At 32.3% G+C, this 21,917-nt stretch overlaps 2 protein-coding genes across 2 annotated transcripts; both read right to left on the reverse strand.

Annotated features, from left to right (window-relative positions):
* Positions 1–626: 626 nt before the first annotated feature.
* On the reverse strand, positions 627–1,831 carry LOC138128757 (very long chain fatty acid elongase AAEL008004-like). Its single transcript, XM_069044935.1, has 5 exons — positions 1,671–1,831; positions 1,427–1,614; positions 1,243–1,374; positions 957–1,193; positions 627–902 (listed from the first exon to the last, which is right to left on the reverse strand). The coding sequence occupies exons 1-5, from the start codon at positions 1,726–1,728 to the stop codon at positions 726–728; spliced, it is 792 nt and encodes a 263-aa protein (XP_068901036.1). The 5' UTR covers positions 1,729–1,831; the 3' UTR covers positions 627–725.
* Positions 1,832–18,424: 16,593 nt separating this feature from the next.
* Positions 18,425–20,953, reverse strand: LOC138129071 (uncharacterized). Its single transcript, XM_069045324.1, has 5 exons — positions 20,389–20,953; positions 20,239–20,338; positions 20,086–20,190; positions 19,882–20,040; positions 18,425–19,822 (listed from the first exon to the last, which is right to left on the reverse strand). The coding sequence occupies exons 1-5, from the start codon at positions 20,898–20,900 to the stop codon at positions 19,763–19,765; spliced, it is 936 nt and encodes a 311-aa protein (XP_068901425.1). The 5' UTR covers positions 20,901–20,953; the 3' UTR covers positions 18,425–19,762.
* Between the last annotated feature and the right edge of the window lie 964 nt (positions 20,954–21,917).

Consider the following 21,917-nt stretch of genomic DNA (forward strand, 5'->3'; position numbering starts at 1 on the left):
ATGGAGAAACCCACCTAATGTTTATTAGTTTAGGTTGTTCTTGTCATGGTCAAATGATTGTTAAAAATAAGATCAAAGGAGAAAATTCGTTAATTAAAAACAATATTACTTTTTTTCTTCCACAGAACCATTGTATTCATTCAATGTAAGCCGTGAATTACATGTGCTCACGATGTCAACAACCTACATTTTTTGCTGCCTTCCCTGTGGCATTAATTTACCATTCAACAGTTGCGTCACACGAAATTCTCCAATGAAATTAATTGTCTTGTAGCAGACTCGGCAAAACATCATTATTATTTCAATCTTCGTAAAATTTTCCACTGTTTACTTCGTAAAAGCTGACTGACTTTAGAGTGCATATCGAGATCCACTCCAAGATAAAGGATTGGTGAAGAAGGTAAAGATGTTTTTAATAGCTACTTACGACAATGTGTAAGAAATATATCTATCTTGATCTTGAGATCTGCTTTTCTGTCTCGAGTAGCGAAAGTAGTAGAGGTTTTGGATTTTCTCATAGCTCAAGCAGGAGCTATATTTCCAAGGTCACAGCCCATGAGAGAATCCAACACTGCTACTGCTCACACCGAGAGTGAAATTGGTTTTAGTCATTGACACAATTAATATACATGTAAAAAAATTTAATACTGTTTAAATACGTACAAATATGAACAATAAGTTAAATGATAATAATATTAAATATTATTTTTGTATTCATATTTAATTTATTTACTGTGTTGTTTCTTGTGGTCAGTTAGATACGTCTTTTTGTAAAATTTGACAAATAGATAAATAATTACTGTAAGATTAAGAGCAAATAATCCCATCCAGCCCTTGGGATATGAGCAGTTAACATTGACTACTGCAGGAAATACGCTAAGAAATATCACACAATGCTGTACCTATAAGTAAAAAATACACAAAATATTAACGAAATTTCAAATTGATCCACTTACAATTTGTATCAGCGTCACATATTTTTTCCACCATAGCGTTTTGCTGTAGTTCAAAACACTGAATAAGTAATAGCAGTACATGACAGAATGAATGAGTGTGTTGTATAACGCTACAAAACCTGCTTGACCTCCTGGGAAATATTTACCAGAGACCCATGCCGCTACCAAAATTCCTATGTGATGGTAGACGTGTAAAAACGAGATTTGCCGTTCTTTCTTCCGCAAGACGTAAAACATCTTAAACACTTTCATTAGTGCGAATTTAAAAAAATATAATTTAAAGTACAGTTTCGACCAAATCGAAGTATTTCAACAACAGGTAAGAATAGTGTCCCACAACAGTCAGTGAAGATTTTGGACTCCCCTCAGGATCACATTGAGCGCAAAAAACGCTTTTGCCTTGTACGTACGCTGCAATCTGCAAAGCCACTCATTTGTAATTGTAAAAATGAAGGATTTTGTCGATTTACAATTACGAATACGACCAAATTGAAAATAATCTGGGCGATGTTATAAGCGATTAAAATATTTCTTAAGTTAAATGGTTTTCTGTCTTTCATAAAGTTTGGACCTATTTTGTAAATTATAGCTAGGTAGAGTGCTATTGTTGTGATCAATTGAACAGGTGCCCTTAACAGAAAAAGATCCATCCGAGGGTCTAAAAATGTACTCGTGATAATTAAGAAATAAAGTGAAATTAATTTATATCTGTACCAGATATCGGCGGAGAATCCGTCAAAACTTCGAAAATGCTCTTCAAGACTGTAGCCATTTTGCACAAGTGTATACTTAAAACACCAATGATAAACTAGCATTCCTTTAAATCTGTCTATTCCTATATAGTTCGCAACAAAAATGCATCCTGCGTCATCAACAAGTTTCGAGTTAGAAAAAAAAGCGCGAAGGTCACTTTAGATTAAAATATGCAGTACATTTTTTTGGGGATAGACATGTTAGTCTAACAGTGGAACTGGTTTAGGGGCAACGTCTTTTATATTGATTTTTATGCGATTTTTAAAGATTTTAAATAATTTTCCAAACATGGTTTTTGGGACCAATTTGTGAATAAATACAAAGACTGTAAAGACAAGAAAACAAATAAATCAAATCGTGGAAATTTTAGTTCATAATGGGTCAATTCAGGGCCCCCAAAGAGTACTTCTGGGCCGGAAAAACACTCAATTTGCGCTCTCACAGCTGACCAGTTAATTAGGCAATTTCATTTCTTGGTAATTTACATATTCCAAAAATGTCATGAATGTGATGCTATTTTAAGGAAATGCACATACAGTATTAAGTAATATTGGGTGATCAAGAAAAATTGTAATCGAGTCAGCCTTGAAGGTGAAATCACATCTTTACTCCAATTTGCATTCTTAATCGTGGCACTTAAAGTTACATCGTTTAAAGACTTTTATACAATAATTAATCCTACTTGCTAAAAATTTTATATACTCAATGTTTTAACCGTATAGGGAAGACTGGAACTTTTTTCAACTAATTTTTGTTTACATTTTTTGTCGGAACCTTGGTTAACATTTCGTTGTAACTTGAATTACAGCTGCACCTATTTTTATTCATATTTTCTGGTACTCGCTTATGCAATACATATTGCTACAATTTAATAAAACAAAAGTCCTTGTAGTATTTTTTTTATTTTACATATTTTTATTAATCAAACATTATTTGCCAATTTGAATCGGTTTTTTTTTTAAATTTCACCTCATAGTAAGTGTTGAAGAGTCGATTGTGAACGCACTATACAGGTTACGGATCACGGATCTTAGGTTTTGCACGAGTGGTGCGTTCACAATCGACTCTTCAACGCCTACTACGAGGTGAAATAAAAAAAACACCCGATATAATGTCCGTCATTTTTCTTTTGGATTTTTTATTTTATTTGACGATTACACGGAAAAAGTGTGTCCAGGGCGGAATTATGATCTAATTTGGGTTAATAGCAATGTAATAGCAAAAATGTCATAATAGATCTAGGTAGTAAGATTCATATTGCTATACATTACATTATTTATTCATTAGAAAAGAGTAGGTACTGTCGCGAGCAATAAATTTTGGTCGTCAATGTCATTTCAAAATTTGGTTAAATTCTCACAAATTTAAAAAAATTCCCTGACTGATTATGCCCAAGTCAACAAAGTGTCAAAAAATTAGAACAAAATGACAATTAATGTCATACAATATGATGTTAGGTTATGACATTTACGACTATTTTACAATGGAGCATTTTCGACTGCGTCAAAGAATGACCTTGACGACCAAAATTTATTGCTCGCCACTGTACGTCTTGAAGGTTCAAAAAAAGAAGATTCGTTGTCAAATTTTCGAAACCAATGGTAATACATTTTTAACGTTTCTTTCTAAGGTCAGGGGAGTTAAAAAAATAACAATAAGAAATCTCCAAGGTTGACTCGATTGCAAATGTTCTTGATCTCAGGATGTTGCCAGTTCTCTTAAACTTATGCTTATCTATTTATTTTAGTGTTCAGTTATGTCGTTCATAATTAAAGCTGATGTAATGGATTTTCCATTCTCGTAACAATACTGGTTAAAAAATGAAAAATGAAGTTGTATCAAAATACCGCCGAAAGTATTTTATTAGACTTTTGGACCGATCCGTTCGCTGTCGGTTTTTCTAACGAACACAATGGGATTCCCCATTCTAGTTTTGACGTCTTTTAAATATTTCTTTCGTGTTTTTAGTTTTCTGTTTTCGAAAATAACTCGGACTGTTCGATTTTCCTTCCTTGAAAAAAACATTTTGATCCTTCTGTCGTTTTGTGTGATTAACTAGTTTCTATTTTTTGTAACCATTTTGATTATTTATTTTTTTCTAAAACAATGGAACTTTTTAACAAAGCTCTGTTTCTATCACAACAGAAAATTTTCGCCCTTACCCATAGGCGGGTATACACTTTGATTTGATCCAAATTTTAAATCAATTTGTATTGCTTTTTCATAAAAATGTTATAGAGAAAAGTTCCATGATTTGGCGCGTTCTTCCACTGGTTAAAATTAACACACGTATTTTAGAAACAGCCTGTATATAAAACAATGACAATTATTATTTATGTATTACTTATTGCAGATTAAAAATTTACACTAAATGAAGATTAACCGCTTCCTAAAAAATTAAAATGAAATTCTCACTTTTGCACTAACGCTGGTTAATCACTTTCATTGCTCGACAATAATTGTTTACCGCTGCCTCTGAATATCTGATTGACTGTGTCCCAGGCCGTCGACCTTTTATCCGGATGCCGGCCCTGTCTCGAACATTCCAGGTAGACCTCGGCGCTTCGCTGCGGGTCATTATTCGTCGAGACTACTTTGGTGAAACTATTATCTAGAATAAAATGGGAACTTCACTAAAACAACGAATACGTCAGATTCGAAAGAATGTGGGAAATGTGATCATTCTACGCTGCCATGTGGTCATTGAAAAGATGCAAAATAAATGAATGAACGTTGTACTATGCCAGCGAATAAATTTCGGACACCAAATTTGCTGTCATTTGGAAAAATGAAATGTAGTCTAGGCTTTATTGTCATAATTTCTGACATATTAAAATTGTTTTCTCAATACTTCAAAGTAACGTCAGATTAACTTGAATCTGAACATGTGAATTCTGTCAAAGTGACAACTGTGGAAAATAGGGTTATTAATATGTAAAGGGTGTTTTACAACTAATGACAATGACATGAAATTGATGTCCGAAATTTATTCGCTGGCATAGTACCTTCACACATTATCTATTCTAATGAAATCACACAATAAAACATTGTTTGTCTAATCAATCAATCATTTTTTGTTTGATTACCGTGTGCATGAAAACAAGGAAGAACTAATTGGTTAATTTTGAATGTAAATAAATGAAAATTATTATAATCCACGTGTGGGTCACGGCTATTCGGAGTAGTGTTAATGCGTAAACTGTAGGTAGATACGCATGATGTGGAAGATTTAGGAATCTTCCATAATCAGATATACAAGTCCGTGAATTAAACAGGTTGAAGGTTTTAGCATAATGGATGTGTGATTTTCTGACATCTCATTAATCGTTTCAGCCGTTACTTCCGAATTACCAATTATGTAATACAAAATTCTCTAAAATTCGAAAATTTAATTTTTTATTTAAAAATTTTAAAAAAGGATGCAAATTCGAAAAAATAACATAAAAAACTTGTTTTATAAGGTCATTTGCGCACTCGTCCCATAGAAAACTCGGTTCGTTTTCTACACCTGGGACTCGTGCGCCAAATCAACCCTTATAAAACTTGTTCTTTAATACATAAAATTACTACTTGGAAATGCTGGAAATAATGACAAAAATAATTGCAAACCTGATTACAGTCGTTCAGAATTATTAGATCACTGGCTAGTAAAAGACAAATAGTCAAAATATTTTTTAATATTTAAAATAAATGAGATCAAAGCTGCACCTTTTGAGCCCCCGTATCTTCAAATCTAAGAGGTATAGAATTTTTTTATTATTTTTCTCATTATTTACTATTTTGGATTACTTGAAGATGGGTAAAACATTTACAATCTACTGTTATTGTAACCAGAAATTCAAGAAAAGAACCTCCAAATAAAATAGTACATTCTTCAATGAGCGTATAATGATGGCTATTGTTCAAGAGGATGAAAATTCCAACACGAGCCGTAGGCGAGGCGGAAAATTTGAAGTAACCGTAGAAGAATACGTCACTGAAAAAGATTGATTGTCAAAGGTGTGTTTCGATTTTATGGTTACATAAATAACAAGTAACGATCTGTGACGTACACTTATACACATAAATATATACAGGCTGTCTTAAAAAAAAACGGCCCACGCTATAACTTTTTTATTGATGACCCAAATGAAAAAAAAAATTATAGAGGAAACGAAATGGCTCTAAAAACACAACAAACCTGAGTGAGCATATCGGGTATTCATTTAATATTCTAGTAGCATTACCTATGAAAATATTTTGTTTCTGTGAAGGCATGTGTAGAACTGTCAATTTTGACATTTGCGTTCAGACAAGTTTACTGTTTGCTGGTGTTCACGTTAGAACAGAAAACGTTTTGATTGAAAGTTATTTTCGCAATCGCAATAGTTTGAAAGTGAATGGTTCATGGATCTACTCCGTACAAAACTGCTTAGAAGAGTTTATCACCGAATTTCCCAATGTTATTGTTGACGGAAAACCTTCGAAGATAACCTGAGCCGGTGAGTAAAGTTGTTTCGTGAAACTGGAGGCGTTTACCGAAGAAAAACCACAGGTCAGCCGCTAAAACGCACTGCTGCAGTTAGTGCAGTTATTGAAACTGTAAGAAAAATAATGCAAAATGCTCCCCACACTACTTCAGTGCGTCAGTTATCGCAACGAACAGACTGAACCTTATGTAGGAAAGCAGGAACGTGCCACAAATTGTTACGAAAAGAAGAAGGTAGACATTTCCTGCATTTCCAGCACCTCATTTAATAAATTAATTAATTTGTGCGTGAATTGTAATTGTGTTACTTTTTTTTATCATAATTCGTATCATGCTGTTATTTTTTAGTGAGGTTATGTCGTATTTTAACGCTGCGACATCCGTTTTTCAAAACAAAAGATTTCCATTGGTGATGCTACCAGAATATTAAATGAACACCCATTACAATTTTTATACCATCTACCCATTTATGGTCAATGGGCAACTTTTATTTTTCAAATGGTAACCTATAAATTTTTTTATAATTACATAACATTTTTGATTTACAATGCATTTTTTTTTTATTGATTCTGTTAGTTTTTTTTTCTGATTGTGTCATGGCATTAAAAAATTATAATTTTTTTAATGCCAAAGGGTATACCCTTTGATAACAATATTTCCGAGAAAAAAAGGAAAATATTCCAGCACTAATTTTGTCATTTTGATTATTTGGTTTGTTTGTAATTTCATTTTTAAAAATGTCGTTCATAAATTTTGAATCTATTGCAATATGGCAACTAAGCTAGAGAGATTTTTGAACTTAAAGTCAAAAAGTAACAAGGATTGTCATTAAAAATAGTTCGTCCAAGATCAAATTCGAATTCGAATTTTTTGTTTGGTCCTCAACGTAGATTCGCGTGACATAAATAGGTATTATAATACACCCTGTATAACTAGATATTAAAGGCATCCTGGCTTTACAGCTCCGTATTTATCAACGTTGTATAAAAATGAACAAAGGGCTCCGTAATATTGTTGACGCACCGAGGTATGCAAGAAACAGTGATATTAGTGATATTCATCGAGATTTAAGCATCCCGTATGTTGCTGAGGAGATAAAACACCTAGCCCAAAAACATCAACAAAGACATAAACCCAGAAGCCACGCAATTACTGCTAAATGACGGTTCAATCCGAAGATTAAAAATGAAAAAACCTGATCTGGTGTAGTGAGTGATAAGTGATAACTGATAACAAAAGCAGGGTCAATGATATTCATGAACACAATCTCTTAGACACCACTAGACAATGGGTGAACGTTAGTCTCTACTTCTATTCAGATGTAAATTATTAGTTGGTCTGAGAAAGCAGTTATTCACAATAAAGAAAAAAAAAGCAAGAAATTAAAGCACAAAGCATGCGGGCTAGAATTAAAATCATTTCGTTTTACTGGTACATTTAATTTTTAAAAATTCGCAAATTGACAGTGTGGGGCGCTGTAATAAATCCATACAGAGTTTCTGACGCAGTCGGTATAGTATATTAAAGAACGAGTTTTATAATGGTTGATTTGGCGCACGAGTCCCAGGTGTAGAAAACGACCCGTAGGGGAGTAAATAACTATTATTTCATACTCGAAGTCTCTTGTGCATGATAATTATAATTCAAAAATAAAAAAATGACATTGTACTGTGAAAATAGCATCACCTTTTTTCCTGTGGCAACGGCCGTTGCTATTTTTTTTTAGATTGAATACTTTTTGACTTTTTCGCTTTTCAATGTCAGATTTGATGTATAAAACTAAAACAGTCCGGTAGGTGTTGCTTAGTGACACTTTCAGGCTTTGATACTGTTATAATCAGTGTTAGGACAAAATAGTACCTGACAGTCGACCACTACAACTGTGCGTAATTCCTCGCTCGCACGTAAACACGATTCAGCTGGGTCGCCTGTTATTTAAAGCGAACCAGCTGAATCGTGTTTATATGTGAGCGGAGTATTACGCAAAGTTGTACTGGTCGACTTGTCCGGGGCTATTCTGTCCTAAGACTGGTTATAACTCACCTATCGGACTCAAATTGATGACCCAATCGAACATCTACCGGACAGTATGAAATAAAAAACTTTCAAGGGCAAACTAAGCAATCAGTAAGATAGGTATCTACCGGTTGAAATATGTTAAAAGTTCAGTCACCCTAAACGCATAACCAGAACTCCAAATTATGGTAGATTATATTAAGAAATGAGTTTTTTTGTGCTAAGCCCATAGACTGAAGACCGAGACCAAGTCGAATGTAGTAATATGTATTAGAATGATTTGATTTAGCTTTGGTGTTGCACTGATTAGTTATTCACAACCTAAAAATTAAGACGAACATTTAACACCCACACGGACAAATTATAAATTAGCTGCGGAAACTTTTTAAACCATGAAGATATATACTGTGTCCCCCGGATAGGTGAAACGACTCGTGTAAAAGATAAAAAAAATTTGATTTGAATTTTCATTTTTTGGGGTTTTGCCCTGCTTGGTTAAAGACTAATTTTTAACATAATTTTAGTTTTGAAAAGTCAAGTATGCCTTGGAAATTTTAAAATTCTAAATCTCTGAAAATGACTCATTGTGTCTATGTAAATAAAGATTTTTTTATGGCTCAATGTTAAACAATGTTAGTTTGTTTAAAACGCAAAATTAAATTTAATTTATTCTTGACTAAGATATATTATTTCTCATAGTTTCATACTTGTTTAACTTGAATTTTCGCCTAGAATAAGACCAATATGCATTTTATTAGTTTCCTTTAGCCTTGAGACAGGTTCATTTCCTTTTGTTAAGGTGTTTTGTTCTCCAGATCGCGCTTTACTGGTTTCTAATACAGTGTGTCCTCGGATAGGTGAAACGACTCTTGTAAAAGATAAAAAAAATTCGATTTAAATTTTCATTTTCTGGGGTTCAGCCCTGCTTGGTTAGACTAATTTATAACATAATTTTTGTTTTGAAAAATAAAGTATGCCATGGAAATTTTCAAAAAAACCCATTTCCCTGTAAAGTGCCTTTTATGTGACAAATACGACAAAAAGTTATTAAGAAAAGTTATTTAGAACCAACATATAGGTCCCTATACAGGGTGATTTACGAGGAATAATGAGCCCGACGGAATAGAAAATGCAACCCACAATACATTGTGTTGTAATATTAAATTTATATTTGATATTAATTAGTGAGCAGTTGCTATAAAAACAAATGAATATTATAAATAGTTTGAAAAAAATAATATAAACAAAAAGTCTGTCAATAGTTTATTGAATTAAAAGGATTCTTCTAATAATACTACAAAGGGTTATGGGCCCAGGAGAATATTAAAAGAAAGTAGACTTAATAGAAGAAGATGAGTGGAAATGTAATAAGAATTGAACCACTGGGAAAAGAAAATTATGATACATGGAAACTTCAGATGGAGGCAGTTCTCGTAAAGAACGAAATGTGGGGATATGTAAATGGATCTATTGAAAAACCAAATAATGAAGAAAATACGATTTGGGAAGAAAACGACAAAAAGGCAAGAGCAGATTTAATATTAGCGATAAATCCCAATGAACTAAGGCAAATAAAAAATTGTGTAACTTCAAATGGAATATGGAAAAAATTAAAGGAGCTTTATGAATCAAAAGGTCCTGCAAGAAAAGCTACGTTGTTAAAACAACTGATAATGTCCAAAATGAATGAAGGAGAAACGATGAAAAATCACTTAAATAATTTCTTTAATATCATCGATAAATTAGAAGAAATGGAACTAAAAATTGTAGATGATCTCGTAACAATATTGTTACTGTATAGCATTCCAGATTCATATGAAAATTTCCGGATCGCAATAGAATCTCGTGATGAGTTACCGAAGCCAGAAACACTGAAAATAAAGCTTACGGAAGAATATGAAGCAAGAAAAAGTAGAGAAAATCAAAATTCTCCGGGTGCTCTATTAATTAAAAAATGTTATGAGAAAGAAGATGGACCAAAATCATCAAAGGAAAATTTAAGAAAAAATAATTTTAAAGAAGCATTCAAATTTAAATGTCATTATTGCAAGAAAATAGGACACAAAGCTGAAAATTGTTGGTCAAAAGCCAAAGCAAGAAATGAAATTTCGAAAAAGGCAGAAGTTACCGAAACAGTTCTTCAAATCAATAGAACCAAATCAGAAAGCCAATGGTGGTGTGTGGACTCAGGAGCGTCTTCGCACATGTGTTCATCAAAAGATCAATTTCAAAATATCGCTCAAAATGATCAAGTCCTAAATTTGGCAAATCACAGTTTCACAAAAATAAGAGGAACGGGAAATGTGAAAATAAAAGTGTCAAATGAAAATAATTTACGATCTGTCAATTTGAATAATGTCATGTATGTTCCTGATTTACGTTCAAATTTGTTATCTGTCGGAAAAATCACAGATAAAGGTTCAACGGTGATATTTGAAAACAACAAAGTCTACATCCTTGATAAAGATGGAAAAGAAATTATGATTGGTCAAAAAAGAAATCACCTTTACTATGTTCGCGAAATTCTAGACAAAAAGGGAGAGACAGCAGCTGCAAGTATGAACATTTCAAGAACAAAAATACAAGAGTGGCATGAAAAATTTGGACATATTAATGAACAACAATTAAAAGAACTTGCAAGAAGTAACGAAGTTTATGGTTTGAATATTGGATGCAATGAACATTTAATAAATTGTTCAATTTGTTTGAAAGCAAAACAAACTAGAAAATCTTTTTCAAGAAATGAATCACATAAAAATGAAACATTATTGGAATTAATTCACACCGATATATGTGGACCAATGAGAGTAAACTCGATTGGTGGATCAAGATATTTTATTACGTTTATTGATGATAAGTCAGGTTGGTGCGAAATTTACTTTATCAAGAAGAAAAGTGAAGCTGCCAGTGCATTTTTTAAATACAAGGCAATGGTTGAAAATCAGCTAGGAAAAAGAATAAAATGTCTTCGATCGGATAATGGAACTGAGTACTTATGTAATGAACTTGAAAGTTATTTGGAGAAACATGGAATAAAACATGAAATGACGGTGGCATATACACCAGAACAAAATGGCGTTGCTGAACGAAGAAATCGCACTTTAGTAGAAATGGCAAGATGTATGATGATACAATCGCAATTGTCGCCCTCATTTTGGGCAGAAGCAATTTCTACAGCAAATTATTTAAGAAATAGATGTCCATCTAGAAGTATAAATGGACAAACACCGCACAAATTATGGACGGGAAAGGATTTTAGCGTGAAACACTTTCAAATTTTTGGAACGAAAGGTTACAGGTTAGATAAAACTCCAAATAAAGGAAAATTTGATCCAAGAAGTAAGAAATGTATTTTCGTGGGTTATTCAACAGAAAGAAGAGCGTATCGAGTGTGGTGCCCCGATTCTAAAAGAATTTATGCAACAAGAGATGTAAAATTTGTAAATAATTTTGAAGTAAAAGAACAACCGATGCAGGAAGAATTTACTTCTGAAGAGATTATGAAGAAAGAAAAAGAAGTTGAAATATATTTGAACAATTATAGAAAACTTGAAAATGAAAATGAATCAATAGAAAATCAACCAGAAAATGAAGAAACAGAACGTGAAGCTAGTAATAATGAGAATCAATTAGAAGATCAAACAGAAATAGACAACTTGCAAGAAAATTACAACGAAAGAAGAGAAGTAGAAACAAGAGAAAAGCGAAAACCTGGAAGACCAAAATTTCTTTATACAGGAAAGAAAGGAAGACCTAAGAAATTATACGTACAAGCATGTGAAGAAGAAATAACGGAGAAAGAAGGTTCAAGAACAAATGAAATTACTGAAGAAGATCCAAAAACAATTAAAGAAGCATTTTTACGACAAGAATCCGAAGAATGGAGAGAAGCGATGAAAAATGAATTTAATTCTCTAAAGAAAAATAAAACATGGGAAATAGTTGATCGCCCAAGTGATCGAAAAGTAATAGGCTGTAAATGGGTTCTGAAAACAAAATTTAATTCCGATGGTACGATCGCTCGTCGAAAAGCAAGATTAGTTGCAAAAGGTTATGCCCAATTGCCAGGAATAGATTTCCAAGAAACTTTTGCACCTGTTTCAAGATTATGTTCTGTAAGACTAATAATGGCCATCGCAGCACAATACAATTTAATAGTTCATCAGTTGGATTTTGTAACAGCATACCTGAATGGGGATATCGATGAGGAAATTTACATGGAATTACCTGAAGGAATAAATGAAATTGGAGCAGAAGTCGTGTTCAAAAACAAAGTTTGTTTATTGAAAAAGGCATTATATGGATTGAAGCAGTCAGGTCGTCAATGGTACAAAAAATTAGATGAGAACCTACAGAAGTTGAACTTAAGACCGCTCAGCACAGACAAATGCATCTATATGAGAAAAACAAGAAGAGGAAACGAAGAAAACATGGTTTTAATAGCAGTGTATGTAGATGATATAATAATAGCGTCTAACAGCATGGAAGAAATTAATAATCTGAAAGAAAATCTTGCGAAAATTTTCCAGATGAAAGATATGGGACAGATAAAATATTGTTTGGGAATTGAATTTAACGTAAAGAAAAACAAAGTTACTATGAGTCAGAAGAAATATGTTGATGATTTATTAAAGCGTTTTGGAATGGAAAATTCAAAAGAAGTTTCAACTCCCATGGACCCAAATGTTAAACTGTCAAAAGAAATGCGTCCAAAAACGGAAAAAGAAAAAGAAAAGATGACAAGGTGTCCATATCAGAATTTAATTGGTTCCCTCATGTATTTATCAGTTTCAACAAGGCCAGATATTTCATATGCAGTAAGCTGTTTAAGTCAATATAATACGTGTTTTGGAAAGGAACACTGGATTGCTGCGAAAAGAGTACTACGATATTTAAAAGGAACTAGGGACTACGGATTAGTTTACGAAAAAAATGTTGAAGATATAATTGGTTTTGCAGATGCTGACTGGGGAGCGAATCCTGACGACAGAAAATCTTACACAGGATATATTTTTATTTTTGCAAATTGTTCTGTCAGCTGGGAAGCAAGAAAGCAACAAACAGTAGCACTCTCAAGTACAGAAGCAGAATATATGGCTTTATCCGATGCAACAAAAGAAGCCATCTATTTACGACGATTTTTAAAGGAGGTGTTGGACATAGATAAACAAATTCAAATAATGAACGATAATCAAGGTGCAAGGAGCCTCGCACAAAACCCAATTCAACATTCCAGAACCAAGCACATAGATATCAGGCATCATTTTATACGAGAAATATTGCAAAGAAAAGAAATAGAAATCAAATACATACAAACGAGTGAAATGGTCGCCGATTTTTTAACGAAGCCCCTATCAAAATTCAAACATAACTATTGCTTAGAAAATTCCGGCATTAAGAATATAGAATAAAGAAAAAATAAATTTAAGGGGGGCTGTTGTAATATTAAATTTATATTTGATATTAATTAGTGAGCAGTTGCTATAAAAACAAATGAATATTATAAATAGTTTGAAAAAAATAATATAAACAAAAAGTCTGTCAATAGTTTATTGAATTAAAAGGATTCTTCTAATAATACTACACATTGCAACAAAAAGCCGGACATCGAAGCGGTAAATGTCCGGGTTTTTCTCCTGATGAATTGCGGGTTGCATTTTCTATTCCGTCGGGCTCATTATTCCTCGTAAATCACCCTGTAGGACAAAATGTTTCCAGAGTGAAAATAATATATAAATATTATGTTAACTATTTAAATTTGATTGCATTTACTTCACAAAGTCTATGGCAACCAGGCTGCCAACTCAAATATAACTCTCAAAAACTCCCCTAGGAACCAGGATCGAGCCTACTTTCTCTTATATACCACTCTAGCATAAACTACTTTCCATTTTTTTTCATCGTGTGATACTTCCAAGTCTCTAAATATTTCAATATCACAAAATTAGAATAAAATGTAAGAGCCCGATTTCAAGTCATGGTGATAAATAGGTGGTGCAGCGCAAATGTGTAGCTATCTTTGTCCTACACATTAATTACTAATATGCGTCATCTTTCTCAAACTTGCAATTTTGCGCCGTTACCATGACAATACAAGTTCAAGACAACTTGAAATCGGCCTCTAAGAAAGTTGACTTCCTACAAATTGAAAAAAGCCTTCTGTGGTTTCTGATGAAGTAAAGGGTTTACTGAACTTCTTATGTTTTCCAAGTACCTATAAGTCATTCTTTTTCTAACTTCTAAATACATATTTTTATCTAAAAAATGCATAAACTGGATTAACGGGATTCTACAGGAAAGTGTAGTGAATAACACAAAATGTTAAATAGAGAGCTATAACAAATAACATCATGTCATTCATGTCTATTAATTTGAAACTTGAATGTTTTAAATTGTCTTTATTCCGCAATTAAATACATATCTTTATTTATAAAGCGGTCTAATAAATAAAGTTGCGTAATGGGAAACAATATTTGCTCTTTATGTCTTTTACAATGTATGTTAATATTGTTTACAAAATTGAACAAAATGATAAATCATTAATGACATCAAGTAAAAGCAATGTCATCCACCTTTTCAGATTTGAACAATATGAATATTCACCACTCCGGAAATATGCCAACGATTATTATTATTTTTTGTCTGTAGACAAAAAAAAATTGTATTTTGATTTTTCATTTTAACTAATTTACTATCTGCAGTTATGTTTTATCCGCAACAGGTCCACTCTGTAAATAAGGATATCTGACATTTTGTCTTCCATAAAACATTGAATACTTACTTTAATTATTTTACTTGACAGAGGACTCCCGATTTTTTCCCGTTCACACCCGGAACAATAATAAATGAGGAATTTTTTTAAATGAACAATTTGATGATGGCAATAAAATTAAAATCATGGTCATCATGGACAACAAGTTTCTAATGAAAATTGCATAAAAACTATTGGTTAGGTTGGAGGTCATAGGAAACACGCATCACGTCGGAATTGTAAGATGCAAATGTTCGCGTAAATCACATTACGAGTATAACATTTTCATTTGACTTTGACTGCTCGAGCTGTACTAATATGATCACAAAAATTAAATAATCGGCAAAGAACCAGCAGTTTTTACAACCCAAAAGTTAGTTAACTTCTGCTTGGCAACTTCTACAAAATTTTACTGATGGCGCTGTAAACTCCATCTCTATTAAAGCCACTAGATATAACGAGTGTTCAGTTGAATAGTTCATCAAGTTGGCTATGACTTTTTTGAAGAAGAAGCGAAAAATATATATAATGTATACGAGTATATTCGTATGAAGAAAAATACAATTAAAAACAATTAAATTTGAAAAAGCGAAAAAGGAGAGTTGACAGATGTCATTTGTGTTTTGCGAGTGTAACGTCTTTTTTTTTGAGTTGAGTTTCGCTTTCTGTGGAATTATAATAAATCAACTGCTTTCACAAGTAAAGTTATTTTCGAAACGGCACCAAACTCGGGGAAGTTTGGGTTTATTCGGTGGAATAGTTATTTACACTACGAGAGATGGTTGAAATTCAGTGGTCTTGCTTACTGAAAATAGTGAGCAAAGATGGCAATTGAATCACTAGTGAGGAAAATTTTTTACTCACTATTGAGCAAAATGTAATCAAATTCAGTTCCTGAAAGTTACGTTGATGATGCTCTTTCTAAAAAGATAACTGTCGCCAACAAAATTCTTGGAGAAATCCATGCCAATTCATTAAATAAACAAAGCTCTAATAGTACAACTTCTATAGATGGAACTGATGAAAACTTCAATGATGAAATTGAATGTAATGTATGTGAAATGAATATGGATGGTAATCTTCCTGTAGAACTTTGCGTCGAAAAACTTAATTCTAAATGATGCAGGAACACCCGTAAATATAGCTATTGATAAAGAATGCTCGGATATTGTAATATTTTTAATAAAAAGCGGTGCCGACATAAATGAATATGGATGGTAATCTTCCTATAGAACGATGTAACCCTGGGTGGCATGACTTTATTTTGTGCACTGCGCCGGACAATAGCAGCTTGAGAGCGGTGGCCACTGGTGGAGTCTCCGCTACATCAATAACTCCAACGAACCAATCAAATCCCGGCTCTGTCATTGTTCCGCTTTCGTTTTGATTATTTTCTCACCTCTCTAAGATTCTAAATTAGTTACTTTAGTCAATCACGGTAGTCTTTCGATATTTGTATATACAATTTTTTGTATGTAACCGTTTTTGTTTTTTACCATAATTTTGAATGTTTAAGATTAGCTTTTTGTTAGGACCAGACCTAATATACGTAATTTGTTTTTGGATTACAAATCTGAAAATTTCGTTGATCTGCTACTTCAGATTCATACGCAGATAATCCTAACCCACATTTTTGTGACAATATTTAAAAACTATTCTCCTAAAATACAAGGTAAAAGAAATAGTAAGTAACTACCAGTCATTAATTGGCAATTACAATACAATACAATACAATAAGTGGTAAAACCTCAATTGGTTCTTATTAATTTATTTATACAATATTCCATAGTATATTTCCCTAATTTCCATTACTATAGGAATCAATCAAGAGTATTTCGATTAACAAAAATTTTTTTTTTTTACCTTACCAGTTGGAACATCTTCTACGATTTACTATATCATTTGCTAAAATAAATAATCATGAGTAGGGTTTCATTTCTCTTTCTAAATTGCTTATTAGTTATAGTCCATTCATTTTAAATCTTGGGTAAAGTTGTAAACTCAAAACGCCGTAAATTACGAAAGCGGCAAGTTTTCATTGTGTGGGTACTGTAAAGTAGTAATCCCTCTGTTCACATAAAATTGGTACCACGTCGTACTTTCACCATCTTATCGACGAGCAAAAGAAAGAGACCTTAAAGTATCCGCAAATAAAAAAAAATTAAAACACATTTTGCGATCAGTGACCAAAAAAATGTTAAGAGATTGTTGATTTTGTATTGGGAAATTTTGTATTTGAGAAATAAGATTACTAAATAAAGAAATAAGAGTAATTAATAAAGTATCCATTACATGTATACTTTAAAGTAAATTAATAAATAAAATAATAAAATACTTACATAAACAAATAGAAAATTAATCGTCATCTGAATCAAATTCATTAGATGATTCACCAGTATTGGCAACAAATATTACATATTGAGTAAAATTAACGCACTGAATTCACTTTACACAACACAAGTTATTTCTTGAACGGTACAACTAAGACTGTAATTGTTTAGTGGCTTAGGGCCGACGTGTCCTGTATTTTTAAAATTCGGGAAAACCCCATTATTATGTACTTTCTGTCTACGCTTGGGATGTCTTATTATTACCTGCACCAGTCGTATAGATAAGGTAAGCAGAACATATTTATAGTACCTAAAAACAGATGTTTTACCGACGAATGCAAATGTATGTTAAATAATGAGCCACCCAGAACACTCGATATTTGTCTCAAGAAAATCCGCGGATACATTTAACTACAAGAACGCAATGCCCTCAGAAATTTAATGTTTGGGATGGTATTTTTAATAATCAAATTATTGGGCGATTTTAGTAGTAAATTTAAACACAAACATATTTCGACATTTTGATAAATGTGAATAAAAATGTTTCTAATAACTTGACCATTTGACAAATGTTAAATTTAATCAATTTCTTAATGAAGTAGGTACCTGAAATCACGCAAAAACTATTTTTCATGTTAAATTCCTATGGTCAGGTTTGGTAGTTGACACTCGGTATTGAACACAGTTTTAGATTCACTGAGTTTCGAACAAGTGTCAAAGCAGGCAAGTTTTATTACTAAACCCAAGATTTAAAATGAATGGACTATATTATATTGCCGTTCTTGTGAAGGAGGATCTAAAGTGAAAGAAACAGATTTGTAAAGTTATTTGCAATAATGATAGCATAATGATAATATTTATAATTTCAGCAACAGGAATAGTACCCCAATCTCTTTTTAAAAATTTAAAAATTTTGGACTTAGAGAACACATTGGTGGTTGAAATTCAAAAAGGTATATTATTATACTCATGTCACATCGTGAGGAAATTCCTTAACATTGACACAGAACATAAAACACAAAAAAGTCAAAATGCGGAGGCGAGACGCCGGTAATTATGTTGATAAGCACTGCACTATTACTTGATAGTATTATCCGTAATAGTGTATGTACTCCGGCAAAATTGCCGTGCCGACGGGTGGAGGTGGGATAGAGTCATATTTTATTTAGTAATAAGTTACAAACTAATATAAAATTTCGAACGATATTACTGGTGTGAATAGAGTTTTCTAACCTATTCAGGGATGCACATACAGCCTTACGAGTATATACAGGGTCGCTAAAATGTATGGGTACAGTTTAGCAGAGCTCGTTGAAATTTGGCACAGAGTTAGAAGATTTTTCTCAATTTTCTAACATCATTTATTTTGAAGATACCAGGCTAACTTGATTTCTTTTAAATGGAACCAGGAGTCCAATTTAATATTTTTGAAAAGAGTATTTTTTGTGAATTCAGTGGTGTAACACATGCATATCTTATTTTCATCGAAACTTTATAAAAAATTATTGAATAAAAAATATTTGAAAAAATATAAAATTAGTTAGCCTCTATGCCAAATTTCAACGAGCTCTACTAAACCGTTCTGGAAATATTTAGCTGTACCCATAATTTTTGTATACATATTCTATACGTGCAGCAGAACAATATCATAAAATCCAGTGCTTTCAGATGAATCAGGGACAGAAAAATAATAATAATTAATATAACATTTGTTTACATCAGAAACATTCATAAAAACGAAAAATATATCGTACACGTTTAAAACCAAAATAAATTCCTATAGTCTTTGATTTAAGTATTAACTTAAACAATATACAGGGTTATTATAAATGATTGTCCCATCGCAGTAAATAGGCGTTGGTGACCGCATAGCATGAGTGAAACTAGTATCGCCGATAGGTGGCGATACTAGCGGTAGTGGAAATCTGTCTACTATAGTCGTAGCTATAGTATATTTTTTTCTGGTAGGCGGTTGCGCGCCCAATATACAAAATCCTGCAACGAAATGCGACCTTCCTATTGGTTAGTGGAATAGAGTATGCTTTAAAAAAAAAGTTGGGTCAAATACGGCTGTGAAAAACAAAATATTTAAAAACCTATGGTGTCTATACTAATTTACATCTTTTTTACTAAGGGTGTATTTAATGCTCTTTAATAGAAGTGTTGATAGAAATGCAGCGAAGACATTCATCAATCAACATGTAGAGATTGTGTAATAGTTTCATTACAAGTTTTAAAAATGCCTCTGGACGTATTTTTAAATTTATGGACTTAGGTATATAATTCTTACAGCCTTGTATGGCAACAAAAAGTTGTGGCTAAACATTTTCTAATTTGATTTCGCAGTTGTTAAAAATAAAATATAGGAAGCAAAAATTATTACTATCAACATAGTTTTCCAAAATAAGATATACCATTCCCAGGTCAACAATGTGAAAAGTGAAAAAGGATTAAGGTTTACAATAAAATTCAAGGGAAATTTTTAATTCTACTCTGTCTTGTGCATATTTACCACAACAGAGAGAATAGAATACATGCCCCTAACAATCTGGAAAACAGACATAATTATTTTTGTTATATGTATCTATCTGAAAACTGTCAACTTACCGCTAGACCTAATTCATAATTTATCGAATAGTTTTCAGAAAATTTAATTTTCCAAGATGTAGCCGCTACGTTTGTGAAAAGAATCAAGTAACTTTTCTTGTTCTTCGAATTAAAATTATACCAAGTGATTTCCATCATCGCATTCAATACATCATCCGCCTGGAAAATATTTCTTTACTCTTGTCACAGATTGGTCACACTTACTTGATTCTCGATTGACTGTCCTGATAAAATTAGAGCAACAAATGTAGCAACAGTAGTGATGCTAGAAGCAGCCATTCGCACGTAATATTCAGGATAGAATTTGTCCTTCAAAATATGATCTCAACTTTAAACTTTTACCTATGCAATACTTACCGACAACATATAAAATACAACGCCAATTCCCAAGAGACAACCGCATAAAGCGAATAATACAATCAGGTTGCCCATTTGTTTGATTTTTTTTGTTTGGATCCTAAAACTTAATGGTAGAACTAAATTTTATGTTTTCAACAAAGAACTTACGACAAAAATTCTTGAAATCTCTTAGCGCAGAATTTGAGATTATGGGCAAGTTTCTCTTGGTATTGAGAACTATAAAATAATTCCTCATCCTTAAGACCACTATCGTTTTTAGCTATATTGACCAAGTATTCAGTAAACAACATGATTTGAAATCTAGCATGTTGGGTGTAATAAATAACTTGGTAAGCAAGCACCATCATAACATAGATCAAAAAAAGAAACGACAATCTGTATATTACTTCTACTATAATTTTTTGATTTGGAAAATGTTCGTCGGCAAACCGCAACAGGTAAAATAGTTCCGAATCAGCAAATATGGGAACACAATACCAGCAACCGGCAAATATTGCTACACCAAAGTTGAACAAGGCAAATGATGTAATCACTTTTATCTCAAATTTCAACCGTGAATGTATTTCTTCTCCGGCACAGTCAATAGTCCAAGGTCTCAATTCGTTTCTTATGTCGTCTGCCATCTTACCTTTGAATAAGATCGTCAATAGACTCAACATGCCCTGAAAGAATTAACAAAGTTAAAGGAATGTATCATAAACGCCGCAAGTTTCTTTAAGGATGAACTGGAGTAACATTGAAAAATGGCGAAATTTGCTTAAAATTGGTACAATAGTCCTTTCATTCATTCTAAAGTACTGTGCCAAATTTAAAAAAATTTGATCGAGGAATTTTAAAGTTATTACCTTTTAAAGTTTCGGGATATTTTATAATGTATTCTTATGAGAAATCGAGCAATGGTCGCATAAAAATTGATAAAAAACATATTTCAAAAAGGCCAATTTTTCTTAAATTTTTCACACATAAAGTATCGATATCGTTGAATTTTCTAATGAATTTACAAAAAAAGTTGGTCGAGGATTTTCCTTGTAATCGCTAATTATATGTGGAAAAACACGGTTTTTGAGGTTATGTATCTGTTTTAATTTCAATAAAAGTGAACAAAATGCATATAATTGACGTCGGTATGCAATATTACACTCATATCGCACGTTTTACTACAGTTACGTTAAGAACTTTAACAGAAATCAATGAAAATTGAAATTTAGTATGCTTTTGTTTACTTTCACGTACACTCTTAGTCAAAAGATTGTAAAATCACATGTAAGTAATTATCTAAATATCAAGAAAATAAACACAAAATTTACTTGCAACTCATTACAATTCGTTTACAAAAATTAAAAACTATTTTTTCAAATATTGATTTCTCGTAATAAACGTTTCATAGCATTATAAGAATTCCGCAACTTTTTGCTGAGATTGTTACTCCAGTTCATCCTTAATGTGAACCGTGTCATTCTGAAAGGGAAAATGACAAAGTTGACACTTGCTTAAAATGTAATAAAAATCTTCAGCAAGAGTTGAAAAGAGCACGAAAAATTACAAATCGCGATTATTCACCATTTTGGGAAAGTTTTACATGGAAATTTACTGAAAGTACATCGGATAATTCAGATAGTGTTGTAGACTTTACTAATATTATGCAAACTTCAAGTACCAATAATGTTACAAAGGAA

The sequence above is a fragment of the Tenebrio molitor genome, chromosome 4 (assembly GCF_963966145.1).
Source record: "Tenebrio molitor chromosome 4, icTenMoli1.1, whole genome shotgun sequence".
Classification (NCBI taxonomy): domain Eukaryota; kingdom Metazoa; phylum Arthropoda; class Insecta; order Coleoptera; family Tenebrionidae; genus Tenebrio; species Tenebrio molitor.